Source organism: Humulus lupulus, chromosome 2, assembly GCF_963169125.1.
Source record: "Humulus lupulus chromosome 2, drHumLupu1.1, whole genome shotgun sequence".
NCBI lineage: Eukaryota > Viridiplantae > Streptophyta > Magnoliopsida > Rosales > Cannabaceae > Humulus > Humulus lupulus.
In genome coordinates this window covers 280,837,173-280,857,380 of record NC_084794.1, presented here as the reverse complement: position 1 = coordinate 280,857,380, position 20,208 = coordinate 280,837,173, and the positions used below count along the sequence as shown (strand labels likewise).

Genomic DNA, 20,208 nt, shown 5'->3' with positions numbered 1-20,208 from the left:
TGAGCCATCTATACAGGGAACAAACCCTTCAAGGTTGACTTATTAGTCACCTACCCAAGGTTGTGACTCCATAGTCACTCATCTGATTAGGGTTCAGAGCGCTAGAGATAGACTTATTAGTCATCTATTCAGAGTATGACTTAATAGTCACTTATCTGATTAGGGCTACACGCCCCAGCATGATTATTAGAATCTCGATATTATCTGATTAAGGCTACAAGCCCAGTATGATTATCATAATCATTATTTGATATTGTATACATGCAGTAATGAGTTTTCTTCCTGAGCCTTGGCTCACGGGTGCTATGTGGCGCAGGTAAAGGAAAGAAAAGCTCACCCAACCTTGAGTGGAAAGCTTAGGTGGTGATGTGTGCATATGCGGCTGCTTGACCACCACGACCAAGGTGTTTCTCAGGGGAACTAGGGGTTAACCCTATTTTTGCCGCTTAGGTCGGCAGATTGTAATTTTTACATTGTAATGATCATTTTGGATTGTAAATAACTTGTAAACGTTTTTATGGGTCCATGTACAGTTTTACGTTTTTAAATAAAATATATAATTTCTTTTTTATCGAGACTTTTCACCTTAGCCTATTAATAACATCTAGATGCACATTTATAACCAAATGACTAGTTTAGCGTGTTAAGCACGGTTTAAAGCTCACAGTAACGGTCTTGGAGTAACCAGGGCATTACAATTAGGTTCTGTTTTTTAATGTGCCTTGATAGGCCTCGATATGACTCGATGCTATTAGATATATTAACTTTTAGGGTGCCTCGATAGAATGAGACTTATGGCTGATTTAGCATCTGCCTCGATAGACCTCGATAGGCCTCGATGATAGTAGACATATGACTGATTTAGCACCTGCCTCGATAGGCATCAATGATATTAGACATATGGCTGATTTAGCACCTACCTCGATAGGCCTCGATATGCCTCGATAGAATAAGACTTATGGCTGACTTAGCACCTGCCTCGATAGGACTTGATAGGCCTCGATAGAGGTAGATATATTATGATTTTGCATTGCCTCAATAAGCCTCGATAAAACTATGCATTTTCTGATTTTACATGGGCCTCAATAGTCCTCGATAGGCCTCGATAGTTTTCAGATTGTATAAAATTGTATTTTTAACTCTTTTTTTTTCAGATGCCTGAATTGATTGTGCCATTGGAGAAGCACTTTCCTGGTCGTGTCACCTATAGGGGTAGTGATTACTTGGAAACCCTTATAGAGCAGTTTAAGAGGCACGGGCACAGGCATGCCCGTTGGGACAGTTCTTCAAGGCTATGTCATTTAGTTTTTCTGGGGTTTTGCTGCATCACCTTATGTTGTGGAAGGTGGAAAGCAAGAAGGTTAAATAGGACCAATTCTACTTAGGCAACAGTCTTTTCAAATTTGGGATTGTGGAGTTTGCCCTAGTCATTGAGCTGAATTTTGGGAACACCCCGTCCCCAGACGAGTTGAGATAGCATCTTTCAAGTGATCGGATCATCCAGGAATACTTTAATGGTGATTCGAAGGTTAGTTTCGGCCAGTTGAAAGATGCTTTGAAGGCCTCGACAAACCCAGAAGATGCATTTAAGCTGGGTTTGTGCTATTTGATAGAGGGGGTACTGAATGCCCCAGAGAAGACAACGACGATATGGGGTGATTCCCTGAAGATGATTGAGCATCTTGACTACTTTTTCAAGTATCCGTGGGGGAATTTTTCCTTCAAGAAGATTATTAGAGGAGTTCACAAGGACATGAAGAAGCAATTGAAGCATTACGAGGAGAACAAGGAAGAGGGTTCGAGCAAAAAACAGGAGTCGAAGTATAGTTTCTATGGCTATGCCCCCGCAGTTCTGTACTGGGCTTTTGAGGCCATGCCAACTATTGGGAGTAAGTTCGGTGAGAACAGTGGGAACCAGATTCCCAGGATGCTTAGCTAGGCTACGAAGACTGATATCACTATTTCGACAGCTCAGTTGGTTCCTATATTCGGCAACCATCGAGTAAGTTCCACTTCAAGTTAAATGTCACAAATTAATTGATTAACAGTTTATTTTATTAAATTTTTTATGACACATGTTATTCAACCATGCAGTTAGTGGTATTTTCCATGTTGAAACCACGTCTCAGTGATGTAGTCTACTACAATAGCCTCCCAGACATTGATTCCAGGTTATTCCCTGAGTTGGAATCAACTATGGGGGAGGTTGGGACTGCAGTAGAGGAAGTAGTGCCTGAGAAGGAGGCAGAGAAGCTGGCAGAGGTTGCAAAGGAAGCTTCCATTTTTTACGAGGATGTCCCAAGGGTTGAGGAGGGCACTTCACAGGCCTGTGCACCTTCCTCTAATCAGGTTGCCCAGCTTGATTATGAGCAGTTGATGCAGAGGCTCAAGAGGGTTGAGGAGGGCCATGCAACCTTACTTCAGAATCAGACTACGATCATGGCTCAGTTGGCGCAGCTGCTTTCAGTGGTCTCAGGTCGATCCACCCACGTAAAATCAGATACAGAGTATGATATCTTGCCTGAGGACTACGAGCCCGGTGATCCACCCTCCACTCCACAGGCCCAAACATCTGTAGTTTCTAGTGACGCCGACAGTCCCAGTGTACGAGTACTACAGCCTGAGGAGGCAGCTGGCCTTGAAGTTGTCAGGAAGAAACGCAGGCCCAAGCATTTTGATGACTTCACCGACCCAACGAAGAGGATGAGAGTAGATAAACAGGGGCTAGTTACTGAACCTTTGAGGAAGTGTGATCGCAGCAGAAGATGAGCTTCCATAAGTAGATCATCAGGAGAATCGACAACAAGAGAAATCGGAACGTCCATACTGGGAGACACGGTGTGGCATGGTTCTTGCAGTTGCACACAATCTAGACTTGGCTTTGGGATTCGATATGTAAATTACATTTATGTTTTCAATTCAATCTTAAAATGTATTGATGGTACTAACGAATTTCATGTTTTTTCAGCATATTGATGTCGCTCTGCACATGCTACGCCACCGACCCCACTTTTATCATGCCGCATTTCGGCAGGATGCTGCGATCATGAACACTACCTTCCCCCAAGTGTGCCTAGGTCGTTGGAATCATTTCAGAGAGACCGACACTAAGTATACATGGGACGACGATGTGCTGAAAATTCTGAAGGGCGATGATAATCAATTTCTCATATCCTGACAAAATGTGAGTGAAGTATATTTTGCCTTGCACGTTGAGAAAGTCGCACATTGGATCGCCATTGAAGTCTCCATTCCAACGTGGTGCATCAACATTTATGATTCCAACCATAGCGTGCTAAGTCCGACTCTATTGGAGGAAGTGATCAAGCCTTGGTGCTTATTGTTGCATTTGTTGTTGTGGTGTTATGGCATGTTTGACGACCATGACGACCTCCAGACATATCCTGGGCAGAACGCAAAGCCTTTTTCGTATTGTCGTATTTCTCCTGAGGAGTGTCCTCAAACTAAGACAATGTATTCCCCTGTTTAATTAGTGTATTTTGAAATCTGAATATTAAAGTTATTTTTATCTTGTATTGACACAAAATCGATTATATCGGTTACTAGGAAAATAAGCGTGACTCCACCTTTCAAAACCAATTCCCTCAAGATATTGAGCAATGGGCGGATCGATTACCTTAATCTTGTCAAAGAACTTGTGAAATTTCGTTCTTCGAAACGCGTACGCTGCAAACCCCATGATGTCTTGACAGTGGTCAGTTTTGAATTTTGCCACCACATTCATACAGATGTAATGGTTACATCCACGGTGATAGACATATGGGAACACAAGCTCCAAAGCATGATTAATGCTTTTATGTCTGTCCGATACAAAAGCTAGGTTATCAACGTCCCCTACGGCTTCCTTCAATTTTCTCATGAGATAAGTTCAAGAGTTATGGTTCTCACTATCAACCAATGCAAACACAATTGGAAACAACTGGTTGTTTGCATCCAACGCAACAGTACAGAGCATGTGGCCACCATACTTATTCTTCAAGAATGTACCGTCCACACAAATTACAGGACAACAGTACTGGAAACAACGCCTAGAAACACCGAGGGAAAAGAAACAATACAAGAAACGACCATCTTCTGCTACAAAATCAGTAATTGTACCTGGGTTCTTATGCTCCAACTGACACAGGTATCCAGGTAACTTGGAGTATGATTCCTCAGGTGTCCCTCTGACATACATAAGAGCATTTTCTCTGCATCTCCACGCCTTCTCATAGCTCATTTCGACCCCAAAATGGTGCTTCATGTCCTCCCTTATGTTGTTTGTCATGTACCGAGTACCATCGGTAACAAATTTTGTAACGCCCTGGATAGCCAAGACCGCTACACTGTGTGTTTATAAAGTGCCAGACTTGCTAATCAAGTCATTAAAGTAAAAGCGTGTACTGAAATAGTAGAGGAACTAGGATTAAAAGTGTTTTGGTCTCAAAAGTACGTTTTCATTACTAAACATTGTTTACGAACATGGGATCCCAAAATTGACAGTTTAAAAGCCATTTACAAAAGTTACAAAGCCTAAATACATTAACAGCCATACTAAGGCAAAATGAGCAGTTAGGTGATCTCTGTCCTGACACACTCCTCGATCATGGTGATCGAACGGCTGGCTATGTACATTTCACCTCGGAGCTCTCCACCTCAGGTCTGGTCCAACTTGCCCTTGCCCTTACCTGCACCACGTAGCACCCGTGAGCCAAGGCCCAGCAAGAACATACATCAATAATAGAGCATGCACATTTAGCTGTCAGGTCAATCTCACATATGACATCTCATAAACTTCAAGCATAGCAACAGTCAGGTATTTCATATACAAAGCATATCAATAATCAGGTATTTCATTTACAAAGCATATCAGCTCATATAACACAATGCACAGATGATAACCAGGGCTAGCGCTCACAAGCTGCTCCCTCTGTTATCCTTTCATTTCTGGCTCCCAGTGGCCAAATCGCGTCCCATGCGCTAAATTCATGAACGGTACTCTTAGACCGCTTATACGTATCCCTTGGCATAATACCAACGATGACACAAAACAATTCTCGGGAGCACTTAGTCCCATCACAATCATACATTCGGGTGCAGTGTTATTACCTTTCAATTCACTAGTTTTCGATGTCACGACACCTTGAGCACGATCCCACTCGAGCCCTAGCGCTTACCTAAACACAATCATGGTCAAAGTCAACATCAACCCTCAAGTTCAAAACCTAGCCCCAGGGCTAATCCCGAGCCCCCGGGATGTCCTAGTTCCACCAAACAAGGTGGTGGAACCAAACCCCAAACCTTAGGTCAAAAACCCTTGCAAAATACCCCAAAATCCCCTTCAGAAGGCAGGGTAGCGCTACATCGCTCTTGGGAGGGCGCTATAGCGCTACAGACAGAACCAAAACCCTTCCAGCATATGGGCCTAGCGCTACAGCGCCCAAAGGCTAGCGCTGTAGCGCTAGTCACAGGCAGCCCAACACCAAAATTTCCTTTGTGCGATTTCTCTCGAGCCAACCTCAACCAAACCTCTTCCAACTCTTACCCAAACTTAAAAAAAACCTCATGACCACACTCCACTCATCCCAAGCACCCTAAACATCTAAACTCCAAGCACATGCAATCACAAACTCAAAATTCACCATAGCCACCTCCAAACTTCAGAACCCAACATAAACCAGCTGAACATCAAAACTAAAGCTTAGAATTCATACCTTTGATAGAATTTCGCCCACAAGCTAACCCTAGGCTCCCTTGGCTTGCTGCTCCTCAGCCCTAAGCCTGAATTCCCTAAAGTTCCATTCAATTCCATTCAATTCAACACAAGTACCACAACTTAAAAACCAGAAACAGAAATGGATGAACTCTAGAATCTTACCTCAAGTATTGGTGAAACCCTGTTAAACCTCTGTCAATTCCTTAGCCCTAGATCAAAGTCCTTGAGGTTTAGTTATCCCAGCTCTCCTCTAAGCTTTACTCCAGAAATTCTCCAGAAATAGATGAAGGAAAGTGTAAACCGACCCAAGAAACTCTCTCTGTTTTCCCTCCTTCTTTTCCCTTCTTTTTCAGACCCTTTTGATATTCTATAAATCCCACTATCTTAAAACCTCAGTAATACCCTTCCTTAAAAGTCAAATGACCTTTATGCCCTCACAGCTAACTCTAATCCTTTAGTCCTCTTAAGGGTATTTTAGTCATTTTGCCCAATTCCCGCTACTTCCTCGAGTGTCCCTATTATTTCCCGCTTAGTTCCCAATACCTTACTAATCACCAATAGCCTTCCTCAATATCATAATAATCTCCAGCTTATCCACTAAATTCCCATTTACACCCCTGAGCTCACCCCGAGCCGGGTATAAATCCCCGCTATGACTTTTACGCTACTTTGCTCACTAGGATCGTCTCGAGTCACAGATTACAGATATATCCACATAATAATGTGGTCTCAACAATTATCACGTATATCAAAGCAGTTATGCCCATAATGGCCAAAATTACGATTATGCCCTTCTAACCTAATCTGGGCCTATATGCACACTAACACACATAGTCATGCATCTCAAGTACTCAAGTAATCATATAACATGCTTAAGTCATAATAATCACACATAATTCCCATCATGCCCTCCTGGCACACTAATCAAGGCCCTTAAGCCTTATTAGTGAATTTGGGTCGTTACAAATTTCCTCTTAATTAGGTGCTCAACAACCAACGGTGATGCTTGACGGTGGTCCTTATCTCGAATTTCTTGTGAGCAAGTGTGTACATCGTTGTATACAGTAATCTCAAACATTTCAGATAGCATTTTTTCCCCTCAATCTCCAACCACAATCAGGATCCTTGCAGGTAATGTTCCACACATCAGTCCCAGATTTCTTCACCATAAACTCAAAATTATTCTTCATCGCAAATATGGATGCCTTGGTTTTCAATTCAAGCTTGTTCTGAAATAACTTGCCACGGTGCAATTCTCCTGAAGCTTTGCTGGTTGAGGAATGATATTGATGTGAGGCCTCTATATCCTCTTTGGTGAACATGGGAGCACTCCATGTTCTATGATCTTCACCTAAGTCCAATGGAGAACTCCATCTAAAACAATCATCGATTCTACTTGGACCTGGACGACTATTACTAGTCCCAGGTGTTTGCCGATCTTCTATTCTGCGCTCTTCAGCTACCATAACATCTGAACTTTGTGTTGGCAAATATGCCCTAATATCTGTCCCACCATGCAACAAGATCGTTGTTGACATAAGGATCGTAGCCATATGGATCGTACTCCGCTGTGTCATGCAAATATGGCGGATCTCTAACAGGGATTCCATCATGGACTATAACGTCTGGATTTGTCTCGGGAACAAAAGTTCCAACCTCACTTTGAGTTCTTTTGAAACCATGACATGGGGAAGAAATGTTCTCTTCAAATCGAACTTCTTTATTAACGCTGGGAGAGGCCGATGCATTTCTTATACCTCTCTTTAGGGCTGCCCAAAAATGCTAGTGGGCCAACTACCCAACCCAACCCACACTGAAAATGGGTCGAAATGGGCCGAGTGTTATTAGGTCGAAGCCCATTCGGTGACAAAATAAGCAGGCCGATAGTCCACGGTTCAGAAATGGTCCTAACAATTATTAACCCAACCCAACCCAATATACCTGACTATCTATTAATAATTATACATATATTTTAATTTTGTATACACACTAAAAACCCTAAATATAAAAGCTTATCCTCCTAAGTTCTAACCCTAAATTTTGATTGCCGACATTTCACACTCCTCACTACACTCTCTGTCTCACAAGCTCAACTCTCACTCTGTCACTCACTGTCCACCGTCCACCACCATCAGCCACAACCAGCTATCTTCCCCACATCTCACTCATGTCGTCAAACTCTTCTCAGTCGCACGCAATATGACACCACCACCACAATAGTCTTCTTCGTTCCCACGACACCACCACCACATAGCTATCTTCTTTCTTCACCACAGCGGCACCAACAAATCAATTTCCTTCCTCCTCCATATTTTTGGTTTGATTTCTATGTCTATAATTGCTATTTATTGTGTATGTTATTTTTGTGTTCTGAATTGAGGTTAAAATTGTTTATGTTATTTTTATTTTTGAAATCAGATTTAAAACAAATATTGGAGCTTTCAGAGGGAAGCATTTATTATTTTTCTTGATTGGGAGAAATGTATTTTTTTCACTAATTTATTCTATGATTTGATCAAGTTTTTTCTGAATATTTTATCTGAACTCAGCTCTATAATTTATTTTTTGAATCAATGTTTGATTCTGCATATGTGTTATTCTATATTATTTCTGCGCTTGTTGGTGTTTGGTGTATACTTTTTTAGGCTCTGCGACAAGTAATGATACATATACTGTATTTGGTGTATATTTCTTTAAGCAAAGATTATTTAGGGACCTAAAGACTACATTCACTTTCAATATTATATTGCACAATGCTATTTCTTTGAGCACTGATTCTGGTTTATTAATCATACATTGTTATGTTTTTTCGTATACTAATTTTGGGTTATTAATAATATTATATTTGATTGATTTTTCATGTACTGCAAGTTGTTATTTTCAATTAATAAGTTCTTGATTATTAAATCTATTGGTTCTTTTAGTAATTTTTCTAGATTAATAATTTGGTACTAATATTTTCAATTCTTGAGTGATGTTTGTCTAAAAGAGCCCAGATGTTTGCTGCAGATTTATGGGGTGCATTCCAAGGTCAAGGATATGGATAATTCAATGACATTGGCTCTATCACTATAATAACGAATTATATTGTTCCAGCTGTTATAGGACATATTGGTGTAGATTGGTGTGCTCAAATATAGTTCAATCCTTGCTAACAAAATTGAGGTTGATAGTGAAATAGGTACAGATAGTGAGGAGGAAGTTGAACTGAGAGCTTGCTCCATTCATGTTGTGGAAAAAATGAGGGAGTTAATTAGTATCACACCAGAAAATCAATTATAGCCATATCTCCTGTTGCTAGCATTGAAATTTTCTTGTTGTTGATTCTGTTGTGAGTTTTGTATAGCTTCTTACCTTATTCTGACACGAGCTTGTTAATCTAAGAGTGCTTGAGTTTTTAGTTTATTTTGTTTGTTCTTTTTATTCTTATTTGTAAAGTTCTATGTCTAACTATACTTAGTTATTTGTTGATTTTGATTTGTTAATAATATAATTCTTTTATGTTTATTTGTTTTCACTAAATTGCGTAACTTTTGTTTATTGAATTATAGACAATCCAACTAAGGCAAGGAGCAAAAGAGAAGATTCCAAGAATTATTGAAGAACTATGTTTGGAGGATGACTGTAATATTTCAAGACTTGTTTTGTTTACAGTTTTATAAGCTATTAATTTTAAGTGGTTAAGTACTAAGATATTATTATTTTGTTGGCATGTTTTATCTTTTGATGGTTTTTTTTTTCAAATTTCTTTATTAGGTTGGAGAATATAATTTATTGATTTTTAAAATTAAATTTGACATAAATTTTAAAATTTTGAAGTTTACAAATTAGTTCAACCCAACCAAACCCAACATGGACAATGCAATAGATAGTAGGGTTGGTTTATAGAATAAAATCATCTTGAATGGGCTATGATTTCTTTAGGCCGATGTAGTTGGATTGGCTCATTAAATTGTCTTCAATCCGGCCAACCCAACCCATGTGCACCCCTACCTCCCTTCTTAACCAATGTCACACATAGAGGAATCAACTTCTCTACATATTTCGATGCTAACCCAATGAATGCACGCACATGCCTATCATTGTTTATAACGGTGGATTTGACAGATTGTGATAGGCATGTGTACGAGACCTCAATTTTCAAGTCATGCACACATTTATCCATTTCAAGCTCATCGTACATAATGTCAAGCAGTTGCTCATACGCACACCCTTCTCCAAAGGCAGAACTTGATTTTCAGCATCCCTGAAAATCTAATCCTTATTTTCTTGTTCTCAAACACCATTGAATGCAACAAATATGAAAACAGACGAATCTGTATAAAAAAAATAAAAAAATAGGTCAAAAATTAAAACTATAACAGCAAACAGCAAAAAATCGAGGCTCATCGAGGTACATCTAGGCAGACTACCCAACAAATTTCTTATTAACCCATCAAAGCCCATCGAGTCCCATTGAGGCATATACTACATACATTAAGTTTTATCGAGGTCCATCGAGTCTCATCGAGGTAGTCATTTCCCTAATGTGAGAAGGTTTTATCAAGGACCATCGAGTCCCATCGAGGCCTTTTGAGGTAGACAAATAATATAAACATATGAGAGTTTTATTGAGGTCCATCGAGGATCATCGAGTCTCATCGAGGCATATCGAGGTAGACAAATAATAAAAGCATATGAGGATTTTATCAAGGTCCATCAAGTCTCATCGAGGCAGACAAAAACCCTAGAAAAAAAACCAATAAATGAACAAAAATCCATTTCGACAGTGAAAAATTACAATAAAACATGAAAGCATACACAGATAGCAAAAACAATGTTGATAAATAGATTTCCTCACTACATATAACAAATATATATTTACCTATACGATTTTTATCCAAAATCCAAAATAAAGCTCTTATCTTGAAAGGATTCACAACTTGCCCATGAAATCCAAGCTCGAAAATTTGTATAGATTAAGTTGCCTTGTTTTTTTTGTGTACGAGAGCTTGAGAGATAGAGAGGGAAAACGTGAGAGAAAGGGAGGGAGAAGACAATTGGAGAAAAAAAAGAGGAAAATTTATGATAGGGACATTTTTGAGAATCCAAGGAATACTAGAATAAAAATGTGATGTTTTTTTAGCTTAGTGTCATTTTGTTATACAGTACCACTTAATGCATTAAAAGTCAAATTTCTACTAAGTGAGCCAAACTAACCATGTAGCTCAAATGTGAAGCTATTGTTACATGTACCAATTAAAAGAGCAAAAAAGTATCACAATTGATTTTCTCAAAGTAACCATTTGATGGGTCAAAAAGGAAAATAATAATAATATTAAAAATCTTGTTTTTGATCTGATCCATAAGACAAAAAAGGAATGGGTTTTCTATCTGGCCATGATTCTATCTTTTCAAAGTACTTGACAGGTATAACACCATCTATACCTTCACTCAAGATCACCTTGTTGTCTGAGATGTAGAGCTTCATGCCCTCTGCCCAAAATGAAGATAAACAATTAGAGATCAATCAATCAATATGATCAACTTAAATCTAGAACAACTTCATCATGGATCACTGTCTTACCTTCCAAAGCTTTCTTCACATCAAGATAGATCAAGACTTCTACATTTCGCCTAATACCTGACAATCGAAATCATGTTGGTATTTATAACGATAATAATGCTTCTTGGAGCCTCATACTAAGAAAAACTGACTCATGTGAACTGATAGATGGTCACACATAACACCTTTAAAATTCTAAATGTCAGAGTTTCATGCTCTGGTTCACAATTTGCTGTCAGAAAGTTTAGAATTGTTGTAAATAATACACACAAATGGAAATGTCAATTATATATTACCACTAACGACTTCGCCATCTGTTGGCAAGCCACGAGAGAAATGGACATGTAATCTTTTCATTTGTTTGAGGCCTGACTGTAAAATAGATTCCAAATTCTTCCTGTAAGTTCCATGTACACACACTGCAAATCAGGAGCAAAGAAAACAGTCAGCCAAACAAAAAGGTCAATTCAAAAATATTGACCAAGGGAATTTCTCCTTTGGTAATAGGGTGGCTTAATAAAACGTGTAAAAAAAAAGAAAGAAAGAAAGAAACCTGGAACTTCTTCAGCTGAAACTATGGCTTGTAATAATCTTTCAGTCTCAACTGTCTGCAAGTTACAAATGAACAATCAAACAAAACTGTTAGTGCAAATTACTGTTTTGCATTTTTGGAAAGATTTGTTAGTACTGTGGATAAGAAAAGCTTAATATTGCGTGCAAATTTGGGCAATTCAGACTGTTATTCTTAAGTTCTGTAATGCAAATATGCAGTTTCAGCACTAGCTAAGAACAAAACAGTAGTTGAATAATTCAATAGGAAATGATGTAGTTGACATGTTCTCCATTAAGAATACTCAAGAAGAAGCAGAAGATGATCTAGAACTATTCCTTCAACAGTTTGGCATCTACATTAAGTGAAATTAATACGAGTTAAAACACAATGCAAAGGAGGATATATTACCGTAACAGTGTGGCCTTGGTTTGCACGTATGAAAAGCTCTCCGTTTTCTTCTAGGAGGCTAAACCGCTGCTTATTATCCTTCCGAACGGCCTAAAACAGATTAAGTTCTTCCTTCAGACATTTTATGCATTTTAAATGGATAATAACATGAAACATTGTAACCTATCAAAACAGTTTATGTTTATGAATTAACATAAACGTAATACAATTAAACATGATGAACAAGGTGTCCATTCCTGCATTTCCAAGCAGAAAGCTAACAGAGAACCACAGGGTGCAACACAATATAAGGGTCTATTATGAAGTACATTAAAATAGTAAATAAGAAAAAGAAATCCCTGATCACTGACCTCCCTAACATCATCAATCGTATGTGATCTTAAAGGGATATGGGCAAATGTCTTCATATTCAGTTGTAAGATATCATTGACCTTCACAAACCCATCACTTCGCATACTCAAATTTAATTCAGATGCCATATGGCGCAAAATACGTGTCCTGGAAGGAATTATAGCATTAAGCAATATGAATTGGAGGCCAGAAAGTGTAAGAGAACAATTGCCCTTCAATTGCATAAGAGAAAAAGAAAACAAAGAGAGAGAGAGAGACTAAACCAGCTATCTGTATGCTCTCCCTCTTCAGTGGAACTTTACTTTTTTATCGCTAACCATTTTGCATTGAACCCCATAAAATTTAATTGCTTTGCCTATCTATTACATCTAACTCCTGGTTTTGTTCCTTTTCTTTTAATAGGACAAAATTTAATGTTTGTACACTCCATAGCATGAAATCCATGATAATGATCAATAATGATGAAAACAAAAGTAAGCAAAAGAATATACTAAGCAAGTAATGTGGTTCTTACATTAATCTCCCAAGTGCATCAATCTTATCTTTACCAGAGCCACCGCCACCACCTCTTCCTCCTCCACGACCTCTCGATCTTTCTCGATCACTCTTCATCTCCATATCTCTTCCTCTGCCACCACTACAAATATATATATATATATATATATTAATCCCAGATTGAAAAATTGCCCAAAAAAGAAAAATGACAAATTGATTGGAAAATGGAACAAAACAAACAGAAAAGCAATAAAGGGCATCAAAACACACGAGTATAGAAAAGGTTTACTTACTTTGTTTCATCAATTGAGAAAAAAGAAAGAAAGGAAAGGTAGCTAACCTTGGGTTTGGGTTGGAACGAGAAGCAAAGGATGCGAAAGAAGAGCGGGCGGTGATGGTGTCGTCGTCTGTGAGAAGTGTGGTGGGAGAAGAAGAAACTCGGGGAAGGAGAGGAGGAAAGTGGCGAAGAAGTCGTGTACTGACGCAGGCAATGGAACCCCACATCAATCGCCCCCTTCAAAATCAATCCCTCCTCCACACTCTCTCTGGGTCTCTCTCCTGCCTCTCTCCAAATGATTTTTATTGTTTACCGACAAAATTCAATCTTTCCCATTTATAAAGAAGTGACAAACTAATAAAACACAAGACGTCTAAAAGAGATGAATGGAGACAATATATTATCCATTTTACATGATTTTTTGAAAAAAATATTTCATAATAAAAATATTTATCTAGAATAACTAGTAATATAAACACAATCAAAAAGAGAGGATAGAGAATACAATGTTACAAATTTTATTAGACAATTCGGTAGTTTTTTTTTTACTAGGTGGGTGCTTTGCCATCAGACTTGAGTGGCTTGAACCTGGTGCACCATTTCACAAGAAGCTCTTCGATAAGGGCATCCATTCGGGTCCCAACTCCACCCCACACCAACATGTGGCCAAAGTCACCCAATGTCGAACCACTCACTTCACGCACCACTTTGAAACCGATTCTTCTGTAGAATTTCACAAGCTGAAAACCACCCAAAACAGAACAACAAAACAAGTCTCCTCTCAGTCTCAGCCACTCAATACCCAGAAAAAGAAAACAAACATTAATGAAGGGAAGAGAAAAGTAAAACCTTTTGGTGGTAAAGCTCAGAATCATTGATAGCCAGCAACTCAGCCGTCCTACAACCACAGTCATACCCATATCGAATGGCAACAGCTCCAATGAACAGACCAATTCCAAAGATTGACTTCTCCATTCCCAGAGTCTCTTTTCGGAGTCTAATGGAATCCAAGTGAAGAACTCTCCCTCCCAGCCACACCCTTATGATTCCTTCTGCTCTACCTAGCTCATTATTCGTTTCTAAGCTCTTGGCTGTGATTCTGAAAAAGGGTCCTAGAGTTTGTAGTCGAAGGTCCAGTTTTTGGGCTCGTGAGACCTCTAGGATTTCCGCCATGGTTGGTGTAGTGGATTCAAGACTCTCTTTGTTGCTCCCAATTGGTTGGTGTAGTGGTTTGACAGTTGAATTGATTTGAGTTCTAGACCAAGTTAGATTCGTTGATAATTTTGGCCTTGGAAGCAAGGATGCTACTTCCATTTTTCTTTTCAGTTTTGTTCTTTGTGGGTTTTGGTTTGGTTACTGATGATGAGTTATCCTAATGATATGGTCAAGAGACAATTTAAATCAAAAAAGTGTAAAAGCCTCGTAAGAAATATCATCTAAAAATTCCATAATAAAATCTAAAAAAGTCTAATAAATTAAAAAATTTCATGAAAAGTCCAAAAATTATACAAATTTTGTAAGCGTCCTAGTTTTTTCTAGTGTTTGTATTTTGGCAATATTATGATTTATATGTTATTTTGCGAGTTATATCTGAAAGTTCGGTGTAATCCTAATGTTGCTTACGTGATTTGTATTAAAATTTCTATTATGATTAATTGACTTTATTTTGTTTTGAGGTTTTATGCTGTGCGTTTTTCTGTTAGTAAGGTCTATGAAGATATATAGGTCGTTTTGATTTGGCGTGTCGGCAGAATTATTATTGATGTTTTTGTGAAAAACTTAGTTTTGCTAGGGTTTGTATTTTTGGTTTCTTTGTGATTTGTTGTTTCGATAAGCTGAAGAACTCTAAGCTTTGAAGAATGTTCATTCATGGCAGACAGTAATGTTCTTCAAATGAGGTATTGAAAGAATGTCAAATCTATGAAAGTTCAAGTGAGAAGACTTGAAGTGTTCATTCTAAGGAAATTTGCAAGAGAGACAAGTATAGAAAATTTTCTTGTTGTTAATGTAAAATCAGAGATACTTTGTAGAATTTGCATTTTCGATCTTAGTGGATTTCTTTCTCTGGACTAGGTTCCAAAGATTAGTCATTACTTTGTGCAGTGGTGAATCTTGTAAAAATTATTGTGATTCTTTTTACATATTCTTTAAGCTCTCATTGAATATTGACTTACAAATTCCTTAAGTTCACAATACTTAAATCACTTTCAAACTTAAGTAGAGGATGAAATTAATTCAAAGCCAACTTGAAAGTTCCAAAAGCAATAGATTTTCATAAAATAACTCTGTTTAATTAAATGTAAATTGTTTTTAAAAAAAATATAATTAACACAAAATAAATAACAATATAATCAAGCTGTTCCCATTAGAGAAGAGAACTCCATTGAAATCCTTTAGGAAACTGCAAACAAAACAAAAAGACAGATTCAAACATTCTTCACCACCAAACACAAACAAAACAAGAGCAACATGATAAATTCTTTGCAAACAAAAAAAAAAAGAGAGCAGAACATGATATTTTAATGTGTAATTTACACATATTAACTAATAATAACTATCAAGCAAATTATTTAAAAAAACATTAACCAGTGGAGTGAGCTTGAGTAATTACTTCTATTTGTAAGTCTGTATTAACTATTAACTTTCAAGAAATCCAAAACAGAAATGTAAGAAACTCTCAAAAAGGCTTGAGAAAATCTTGTTGAGCATGAAGTAAATAGCCCTATTTATGACTTATTATCTTATACTTAGGAATCATCCATACTTATTGAAATTCCGTTTTTAGTAATTACCAAATTAATTAAACCAATTGAATTAATTAAAGTGCGGAATGGTAATTAACTGTTTACACAGAATACAGTTTTGTCGGGACAGAAACCAAACTTGTCACGACAGAAACTGAACACAATAAAAAGACAGTGCAAAACAATAAAGAACACAGCGAATTTTTACAAGGTTCAGAAACCCTTTCGGATAACCTACTCCTTGGGGCTACGACCAGAGAATAAAACCAATTAATAAAGAATCACAAGTACAAAAACATTGACTTAAACAAAACAAGACTCCCTCTTGAGATTTGCCGCAACTTGTTGTACTTCTCTTCACTAATCTGATCTTGATTGAAACGCTCAACCACTTGAACTCCCTTCAATGGTCAGCGAGTGCTTGCATCCTCCCGACGCAAGGCTTGTAAAAAATCTTCTCCCGAAGACTACAGACGCTGTGTTCAAATTACAATGTGTATTCACTCATGAACATGGTATAAGCTCGCCACTAAAAACTAAACACACATAATTCTACAAGATCACGTGAATACTTATGATCTTGAATACAAAGAGGAACTCTCAAATATTACAATAAAGCTCACGAACAATGCACCAAAGAGTTCCCTTTTCTCACTGCCTTTAGAGCCCTATTTATAGAGTCTTTTTCGTGCTCACAAAGGTAGAGAAAGAATTCTTCTAATAAAGGCAAGAATCACAGTAGTTAATCTTGATTGATGAAGAATTGCCTTTTTTAGAAAATGCTGATCCGACAGATGCGATATTGGTGGAGACAGCTCAGACCTGTGTCGGATCAAAACAAGCTCAAAACGGAAACAATAATTAATGACATTAAGAACCAGTTTCCTGATTTCAATCCTTGAGCTGCACGAAAATATATCAGCAAATAAACCAAAAATAACTTTGGGTAAGTACCGAATATTTGCAATAAACTTTGTTTCCTTTATAATCAAAATGAGACAATATATGCTAAATAAGGAAGCATATTATTGACTAAAAATCACACAAAAGGAAAGAGGGTTTCCGAAAATTGGAATAAAGGAAACCAAATATTTCCAAACAAATACGAACAATATAATAAAGGAAAACATCTATTTTTCGAAAATTATAATAAAAGGTAAACAAGTATTTCCGAAAATTATAATAAAAGGAAAACAAATATTTCCGAAAATTATAATAAAAGGAAACAATTAAATCAACCCATTTCTCTTTTAAGAAAAAAGATATTTCTATAAAAATGCCAATTATAGGATTTACAATCTCCCCCTTTGGCAATTTTATAGACAAGGAATATCTATTTTTAAAAGATCCTTGCAAAACACAAGTAAGTGCTTAAAATCATAAGAGTCACAAAATAATCAAAAAATGACTCCCCCTGCGAAAGATAACCAAAGCACAGTTAACAAAAGAAACCAATAATAACCAGCAGGTTAACATAATCAAAGTACTAAAAATAGAGTCACTCTCTCCCCCTCATTGTCTGAAAAAAAAATGCCAAAGAACAAGTAAATGAAACAAAAGAAAGACACATTAAGTGTTCTTTTACAAATAACAAAAGAAAAATAGATCAAAGGTACTGAGATCATCATGGGGCAGGAGAGCTGGATGCATTAAGAGTGGCTAATGAAGCAAGAGTTTGGCGCTAAGTTTCCTCCATGAGAGAGAACCGGACAGAAAGACTGGTAAGTCCTGTCTGGACAGCACCAAGATCAGTCGGGACAGCAGGAGTGTCAGACACAACATTGCCAGAAGCAGGACTAGCCAGATTAATTCCTTTGACTTTTCGAGCGGTGGACGGAGCATGATCATCTTTGACAGTATAGGTGGGACCAACCAAAGGAGAAGTCAAGGTCTCATGAGACGTCTTCAAAGGACGTTGAGAGTCCAAAAGCTTGTAAATGACCTGAGGAAACATCAAGTGTTGCCCCTTACGTTTGGCACCACTTAGAGACATGATTTGGTCAAAAATAACAGCTCCAAGATCTATGGCGACTCCAGTACCAATTTTGAACAATAGGAAGGCCATATCTTGTGTGATGGTGGAGGAATGTGTGGTAGGCATCCAATTAAACATAGCAAATTTGAAAAGAGCACCATAGAAATGAGTGAGATCGGTGACTCGAAGAGAGGTGCTTGGTTCCCACACCATAGCCTGACCAACCAGTTCAGACAAAACTTGATCCTTTGCAAACTCAATAGAATCATCAATCTCCACAGGGACGAGATTGAGAGCCTTAGCAATTTCGGACGGGCTAAAATTATACCAATGACCCCTAACATAAACTTTATGGAACATGAAAGAAGATTGGTCTAATAACTCATCATTCAAATTTGCATAAAATTCTTTAACAACCCGAGGCACAAACCCATCAAACCCAGACAAGGATCGCAACCAACCTCTTTCCTCTAAAGTAAGCAATACCCCAAAAACACGATGAGGAGCAAAAAGAAAATTTCGCTCACTAATAAAATGGTGATGGTCATAGAATTGCATGTTCTTCTCATTATCATTAAAACAGAATGTAAGAGAGTGGGCTTTGAAAGAACCTGAGTTACGGGCAGGAGCACCTTTTTGCTTTGCAAGTTTGGACGACAATTCAGGAAATGCCAAAGGAGTGGTGCCTTTTGGGTCCGATGCAACTGGAGAGGCTTCAGATGGGTCCTCTTCAGAGTCAGTCTCCTCAGCCAAATTATCAAGAGGAACTTCAGGATTGGGCTCGGTCAAAGAAGGGACCAACTCAGGCTAAGAGTCTTCCGTCTCGGGAGAGACATCCTCCGATGAGGTGCATGGGGGAGGATTGATTTTGGCCTTTAATTTAAAACGAGATAAAGGAGATGAATCAGAGATGGAGCTGGTACCTTTAGATTTAGCCACTTTGGCCTTTTTCCCTTTCTTCGACCCAACAGCTTTGGACTTACGTTTGCCCTTTGCCTTGGGTGTCAACACATCAGGTGATAGTGAGGATTCAGAGTCATGATCAGATGGAACAGACACATCTTTAGTGGAAATTGATTTGGACTGACTAGTTCCCAAGGCCGGTTTGGCTTTTATTTGACCTTCAGGAGAGGCGAGTGAAACCGCCGAGGCTGGAATTGGCTTAGCATCCAAATTCGGGAACGTAACTCCTTTGCTAGAAGCACCAAGAACAGACGAACTTATAGGACCCGAAAGAGCAAGAACCTTCTTTCTTGCTGTGGTTTTAAAACGACGACCTGGAGTAGGAGAGACAGCAGGGATTAAGGCTGGGACCGAAGGAGTGGCAGTGGGAACAGATTCAGGAAGTGTCTCCTGTTGAGATTTCACAGGCTTGGAAGATGAACCACGGCCTCGAGTCTTCATGGCTGCTAAGAGAGAAACAAGTGAAACACACAAAGAAAGAAACCCTAAACACTTCGGTTATATGTGAAAGATTTAACAAGAAAACACTGATTATAAAACAACCAAAGGGACTCCAAATATATAAAGTATTCGGAACACAAATGAGGCAAGTTCAAGAAAGGGTAACCAAAAATGGGTAACCGGATTTTTAGTGATAAATGCCAAAATATCTCCCTTTTTAAAACAAATTCTGTCACACCTCAAAATTGGAAACTTTTGAATATTTTTAGAATATATTGAGATAAAACAAATAAATTGCATCAATTAATTTTTTCAAACCTTTTTTTTTTTTTTGAGTACACGGTAGATAACAGATTTTATTTTTCAATTTTTATTATTTTTTATTACAAAATTGCCGAAAATAGAGTGTAGATTGCCATACCATATGTGTCCATGTAAATCCCAAGTCCTGTTCAGAAGAAACAAGATAACCATATTTTTCACAAATTAGAGAAATGAGTTATAATTCAAATACTAAGAGACCATAATTCGAAAAACATACCAATCACAAAACATATTTGAGTCAATTCACTATATGTATGAGTCTTACAACCATCTTACACAATCTAGAACAGGCATATGTGTGTGCATGTGTAAGCAATTTGGCGTTTCTTTTTGGCCTTTTAAAGCTAGGGTCATTGCCCATATTTGGCGATTTTTAGCCTTTTTCCAATTGTAACCATAATGGAGGCTATAACTCT

At 38.0% G+C, this 20,208-nt stretch overlaps 3 protein-coding genes across 4 annotated transcripts; all 3 read right to left on the bottom strand.

The window, feature by feature from the left end:
* Positions 1-10,811: 10,811 nt before the first annotated feature.
* LOC133819526 (uncharacterized) lies at positions 10,812-13,743 on the bottom strand. 2 transcript variants are annotated; one of them, XM_062252796.1, is made up of 8 exons: positions 13,409-13,743; positions 13,088-13,210; positions 12,573-12,720; positions 12,223-12,312; positions 11,815-11,869; positions 11,558-11,680; positions 11,283-11,339; positions 10,812-11,191 (listed from the first exon to the last, which is right to left on the bottom strand). In XM_062252796.1, the coding sequence occupies exons 1-8, from the start codon at positions 13,570-13,572 to the stop codon at positions 11,034-11,036; spliced, it is 918 nt and encodes a 305-aa protein (XP_062108780.1). In that variant the 5' UTR covers positions 13,573-13,743; the 3' UTR covers positions 10,812-11,033. The 2 variants fall into 2 exon arrangements, with proteins under 2 accessions (XP_062108780.1, XP_062108781.1); XM_062252797.1 differs by having other exon boundaries at positions 13,088-13,201.
* On the bottom strand, positions 13,724-14,835 carry LOC133819527 (uncharacterized). Its single transcript, XM_062252798.1, has 2 exons — positions 14,195-14,835; positions 13,724-14,085 (listed from the first exon to the last, which is right to left on the bottom strand). Exons 1-2 carry the CDS (start codon positions 14,657-14,659, stop codon positions 13,894-13,896), a joined length of 657 nt encoding a protein of 218 aa, XP_062108782.1. The 5' UTR covers positions 14,660-14,835; the 3' UTR covers positions 13,724-13,893.
* Positions 14,836-17,770: 2,935 nt separating this feature from the next.
* On the bottom strand, positions 17,771-19,468 carry LOC133815569 (uncharacterized). Its single transcript, XM_062248390.1, has 3 exons — positions 18,988-19,468; positions 18,676-18,831; positions 17,771-18,438 (listed from the first exon to the last, which is right to left on the bottom strand). The coding sequence occupies exons 1-3, from the start codon at positions 19,466-19,468 to the stop codon at positions 17,771-17,773; spliced, it is 1,305 nt and encodes a 434-aa protein (XP_062104374.1).
* Positions 19,469-20,208: the final 740 nt, after the last annotated feature.